General features: G+C 36.8%; 1 protein-coding gene across 2 annotated transcripts in view; it reads left to right on the forward strand.

Moving 5' to 3' along the window:
* BARD1 (BRCA1 associated RING domain 1) overlaps window positions 1–1,694 on the forward strand; it is a 60,619-nt gene extending 58,925 nt beyond the window's left edge. For both annotated transcript variants that reach the window (XM_081813667.1, XM_081813668.1), the window contains 2 exons: window positions 850–982; window positions 1,530–1,694. In XM_081813667.1, coding sequence (XP_081669793.1) covers window positions 850–982; window positions 1,530–1,660 — 264 coding nt within the window. In that variant the 3' untranslated portion in view covers window positions 1,661–1,694. The remainder of the gene's footprint in view (window positions 1–849; window positions 983–1,529) is intronic.
* The last annotated feature ends 4,306 nt before the right edge of the window (window positions 1,695–6,000 follow it).

The following is a 6,000-nucleotide window of genomic DNA, read 5'->3' on the forward strand; positions in this document are numbered from 1 at the left end:
TTTTCTTTTCTTCTTTGCTGGGTCGTTGCTCGTCTCTTACCGGATGGCTTGTGGCCAGCCCTCACTCCAGTTCTGTTCGTTAAGTTCTTTTGGCTGCTGTTGGGCACACATCTCCTTGTTTCTTTGAATCTTTCGCTTCTGATCTCAAATGCTGTCCACTGGTGTCTTTGTTTTTGTTTCGTGTAAGCTCTGTGTCTCTCTCTTCAAGTGGAAATATTGGTCGTTGTTAGAGCAGTTCTTTCCTTTTCATGAGCTGCGTTGAGTTATTACTGTTGGTGGATCTGATCTAACTTTTGTGTTCTCTTGTCTGTTTTAATTTTCTTGGTTTTGATAGGTAGCTGTTTTGATGTTAAGAGTTTGTTTGATTTTTGAGCTCCGTGCTATTAGAAGCTTTAGTATTCTTTGATTTTTCACATAATCTCAGTTTAAAATAGAAAGACCAAACTGAGTTTTAACTTTAGTGGAGTAAGTTAGTGGAGGGGAGATAAGGAATTGATCATTTTTTAAGGGGGTGTTTTGGATTACTTAAGAAAAAAAAAAAAAGGCTTCCTGGTGACAGAATGAAGTCGTAAAATCCTACAGAGATCCAATTTAGAATCAAGGAGACAAGATGCCCTGGGTTTAGATTGCTACTCCAAATAACGTTTTATTGGGGGAAAAAATAAGGGACTAATAAAATGCATTGAGCACTACGGCTCTTGAGTGACGATTCGATGGACATTGTGGGGAATTACTAGATAGAGGAAGATAAGTACAGAGACTCAAGCTTCTATCAAGTGCAAGTCAATTAATATCTTTCTCTAGTCTTTAAATGATTTTAACACTGTGGTATCTCCCCTTTCTTAACAGATGAACACTGGTCAGCGTAGGGATGGACCTCTTGTGCTTATAGGCAGTGGGCTTTCTTCAGAACAACAAAAAATGCTCAGTGAGCTTGCAGCAATTCTTAAGGCTAAAAAATGTGCTGAATTTGACAATACAGGTGAGGAGTTTTATATATTTTTGGTTCAAAAAATTTTTAAATAAGTAATCCCTTTGTGGACCTCCCTTGATAATTTGTATGTTTTAACTATTGGAGATTGGCAGTATACATTGAATCTTGTAATACATCGAAAATGTGTTTATAGTTATAAACTACTTACAGGCCTAATTTAGTTAGGAAACATGAAGTTTAAAGCTTTGCACATACTTTAAGACAGAACAAGTGTCAGAAGGGCAAACTTATGGGTTCACTTAATGACAGATAAATTGTGTGCAATGTAATGCTTTAATTCTTTAGTTATGATCTGAAAATAAAAGAAAAATATATGTTTGCTAACGTGGCTTTAAGGTACATGGTTTATGATCTGATATTTCATGTTGTTGGCCAGGATGGAGAATGATACCAAACTTAAAAAGTCTTATGTCTGAGTATAAAGATTGTTGCTTTTGAAGAAAATTCAGATTCTGAAGCGCAGACTAACTGGTTATAATAGTTAAAGAATTATTTTGGTTTATATCTCTGTTTCTCTTCTTTTTTTTTGTTCTAGTAACTCATGTCATTGTTCCTGGGGATACAGTTCAAAGTACCCTAAAATGTATGCTTGGGATTCTCAATGGATGTTGGATCTTAAAATTTGAATGTAAGTACTGGACTTGGGAGAACTACAAAATGAATTAAGTTAACTAATTTCATTTTTTATGGTGTTCTACTGCCAATAATTATTTAAGGAACAATGCTTTTTTTTTTTTTTTTTTTTTTAACCCCCTGGTTAGTCACTGCATTTTGAAAAAGCTTCTTATATTAGTGGTATCATTTAGATGTTCTTGATGTGTCCACAGAAGTGCTTTTTAGTCTTTTTTAAAGTCTTTTTTTCTCTACTATGAACTATTTTAATAAAGAGTAAATGGATTACATAGTAGACTTTTAAGCTTAAGCAATCCATTATCACTGTTGAGATACATTTAACTTAATAAACACATGTTTTAAATACACTACCATGATGTGAAATAGTTTATGGCTTTTGTTTTATGAGTTTTTTTTAGGGGTGGGGAAGGAATAGAGGGCGAGGGAGAGAGAATCTTAAGCAGGCTCCACACCCATCGCGGAGCCCAACCCGGGGTTCGATCTCACCCTTCTGAGATCATGACCCGAGCTGAAACCAAGAGTCAGACGCTTAACCAACTGAGCCTCCCAGGCACCCCTTGCTTTATGATTTCTGAAAACTGTGTACGCTTCTTAGCTGATCCACTGTATTTTTGGAAACTGTTGGAAGTTTTGACTGCCTTGTACTACCTGATTTGGAGTGATTACACCAGCTGTTAATCCACACCTTTGCTAAAGATGCATTGTCCTTATTTGCTTCTTTTTTTTTTTAAATATTTTATTTATTTATTTGAGAGAGACAGAGATAGTGAGAGAGAGCTCGAGCAGGAAGGAGGGGGAGAAGCAGGCTTCCCGCGGAGCAGGGAGCCTGATGCGGGGCTCGATCCCAGGACCCCGGGATCATGACCTGAGCCGAAGGCAGAGGCTTAACCATCTGAGCCACCCAGGCGCCCCTTTATTTGCTTCTTATTGGTGCTCAAGCACCACTGCTTTGAGAACAGCCTTTCCCCTTCCCTGCTCTCACTTGTTCGCTTTTCTTATCCTTGGATTCACTTAGGACTTCAAACAACAAAAGAAAGCTCATGCAGGGTTATTTCCTATTCTTCAATAACTAAAGTATCTACTTTGCATATGATGGCTAAAATAGGACGGTGGGTATACCTGTTTTGTGCACTAGTTTTTTAGAAGAGAGTAATGGCTATAAAAGGGGTACACAGGGGTCTTGTGATGATGGGGCCGAGTATCTTGATCCTAGTGGTGGTTACATTACACACATGATTAAATTGTATAGATCTGCATGCATATGCACACACACAGACCTGAGTGCATGTGTAACTGATGAAATCTGAATAAGCTCTATGGATTGTATCCGTGTCAAATTCTTGGTTTTGATATTGTGCTCTAAATGTGTGTAGGGAGTTAGATTGGACACTGGAGGAAGGGCGCATGGGACTTCCTGTACATTTCTGTGTATCATCCTATGAATCTATAATTATTTCAGATTAAAAAGATAAAAAAGGATAGCGAGTATTTTTAATGAAACCTTGTTTTTAAGAAGCAAAGGATGGATTAGAATTAGTTTTAAAAAACTTTGTTATGGCTTTGTGCTTTGAAGGTTTTATGGTAGAAATGCTTGATTTATCAAGATCTTAATTGTGTTATTAATTTGATCTCTAGTTTGAAATTAATTGGGTTTGTAGAATGGTTTCCCTTTAGCATTTGGTATTCGTGTCCTTAAATGCAGCTACCACTGTCCTTGTGATGCCAATCTCCACTGATGGGTCAGATCCAGTGAAGGCTGTGACCAGCAAGCATTGTTACTCATCTCTGCTCATCCTGTCTGTGATTAGTCTGTCCTGGTTATGACCAGTTCAAGGAGTATGATAAGCAGTCGGACTGACGGATTATGTACATAGAAAAAAAAAGTTTCCCTTTCTGCCTCACTCTTATTTTTGAACTTCTTTTCCCTTTTAAATCTGTGGCAAGTCTTATTGGGCCTCAGTGTTTAACACATTTGGTTTCATGATTGTAGATGCTGTTTTACTGAACCTGCTCCAGAAGCTTTGCCAGCGGTTATAGGAAGGAACAGATTTTTGTAATAACAAGGTCTTAACAATAAAGAAGCCATGTGGAATTTTGAATGTTAAAGCATTGCCAGTTTAAGTCTTGTTCTTGTGAATATGCTCAACTTGCATCTGGTTAAATGTACACGCTACATGATTCATTTCCATAAAATCTGCCTTCTTTAAGAAATGGAAGTTTTATCATTTTAATGGCTTGGCCATGTCATTTTTATAGAATCACAATGGACTCAAGCTGACTCAGTAGTGTGCTGTTTGGTGATTCGCACAGTGGTGAATAACACACTCCAGTGTCAGTAGTTCTGTAGGATAAAGGATGCGTGGAATCTTTTTTTTTTTCATTGTTTTAATTTTTTTAAAGATATATTTATTTATTTATTTATTAGAGAGAGAGAGAGCACAAGCAGGGGGAGTAGCAGGCAGAGGGAGAGGGAGAAGCAGGCTCTCCGAAGAGCAGGGAACCCGATGTGGGACTCAATCCCAGGGCCTTGGGATCATGACCTGAGCTGAAGGCAGACGCTTAACTGACTGAGCCACCCAGGTGCCCTCATTGCATGGAATCTCTTACTAAAGTTCATATCCTTGTACTTTCTAACAAAGAGTCCAAAGGGAAATAGGGTCAGGGTTTGGGACAATTACTGTTGTAAATAGTCACTGGGTCTATCAAGAGAAGGCAAGAAACTGCGAATACCTTCTGTCCTAATATATATTTCTCACTACATTGTTTTTTGCGTCAGACCTGTCAGTTTGATTTTTTAAAATGTTCAAATCTATTCAGAACTTTCTGAAACAAACATGTATGTTGAAGAAACATGAGATGGACCAAAGCTTTCAAAATTAATTGTAAAGATTTATGACTTATTGAAAGTAGGTCTTGTGGTTGAAGATACCAATTAGCTTCCTGGTAGACAAAATCTTTACTTGTTTAACTATGTGGAAACATCAATATTCTCTTTTCATGGGATTTTTCCATAAACCAAGTAGATTCAAGAGGAAATTCTATCTAAACTTTTCTCTGTAGATAATTACCAAAATAACCTAACATTAAACAAATTTAAACAAATTAACAAAAAGGAATTATAGCTATCTAAATTTACCTGTTGGAAATTTTCTGTTTTAACCATGTTTGTCTTAATTGGTTACTATCTCCTTATTTTCCCACATTATATATGTAGAGTATATTACAGTGTCACAGGTAATGGATATACCAATGGAGATTCTGAGAATAGGCTGTAGTTACACTCTTGTGCCAGCCATTTGTTTCCTATTTATTTTATAGATATTTTACAGAAATGAGAGATACAGATAGGAAAATTCCTTTAAGATTAAGTTTATGGCTGAGCTCCTGCTTAAGTCCTGGTTCTGTGCTAATTCCTCACATACAACTTAGAACCATCATCGTACAAGGGTGAATTTGGATAATTAAAGACATGACTAGAATGAAAAAATAGAAGATACACGAATAAGTGATTTTTATTCACCTTCTAGACTGTGAATACGGTGGAACTACATCCTAAAGATGTAAACTAGCCTTCAAAAAGAGGAAATGTCTTTTATTGACCTATCCTTTTAAGTACAGTGCTTTCAAAATTTCCTCTAGCCTGAGCTGGTTTGTTTTTTTTTTTTTTAATTAATTCTGCCTCTTCACTTCTCATCTCAATGTGAAGAGGAGAGCAGATGGCTGTCATCTTTTCTTAATAATCTCTCCCTCTTCCCCATTCTCCTCTACGTTTCGCTGCTGGAGAAGTTTTGAAAGTCCTTAGCACCCAAGGGCATTGCCATGGGAATGTGCCAAACATTTTACACTGGCCTGGTGTCTGTGAGGTGAGAAAGCACCAAGTAGGGTGATTTTTTGTGTCTGTTTTAGTTGAGATGGATGGAACCTAAAAGGCAATCATTATACCATCATATTATAAATAACCTCATAATCAGGTTAACAAACTTAGACTTTTCTATTAAATATGTTTCTTCAAATTTTATTCTATTCAATAAAATGAATAGAATCTATTCAGTTCTATTTAAACTTTGCTAATTTCTAAAAAAAATAAATATAGCAAAGCATTTCTTTTTTTTTATGTTATGTTAGTCACCATACATTACATCATTAGTTTTTGATGTAGTGTTCCATGATTGTTTGCGTATAACACCCAGTGCTCCATGCAGTACGTGCCCTCTTTAATACCCATCACCAGGCTAACCCATCCCCCCACCCACTCCCCTCTAGAACCCTCAGTTTGTTTCTCAGAGTCCATAGACTCTCATGGTTCATCTCTCCCTCCTATTTCCCCCCCTTCATTTTTCCCTTCCTGCTATCTTCTTCTTTTTTTTTTTTTT

The sequence above is a fragment of the Leptonychotes weddellii genome, chromosome 3 (assembly GCF_054177405.1).
Source record: "Leptonychotes weddellii isolate Sample4059 chromosome 3, ASM5417740v2, whole genome shotgun sequence".
Classification (NCBI taxonomy): Eukaryota; Metazoa; Chordata; class Mammalia; order Carnivora; family Phocidae; genus Leptonychotes; species Leptonychotes weddellii.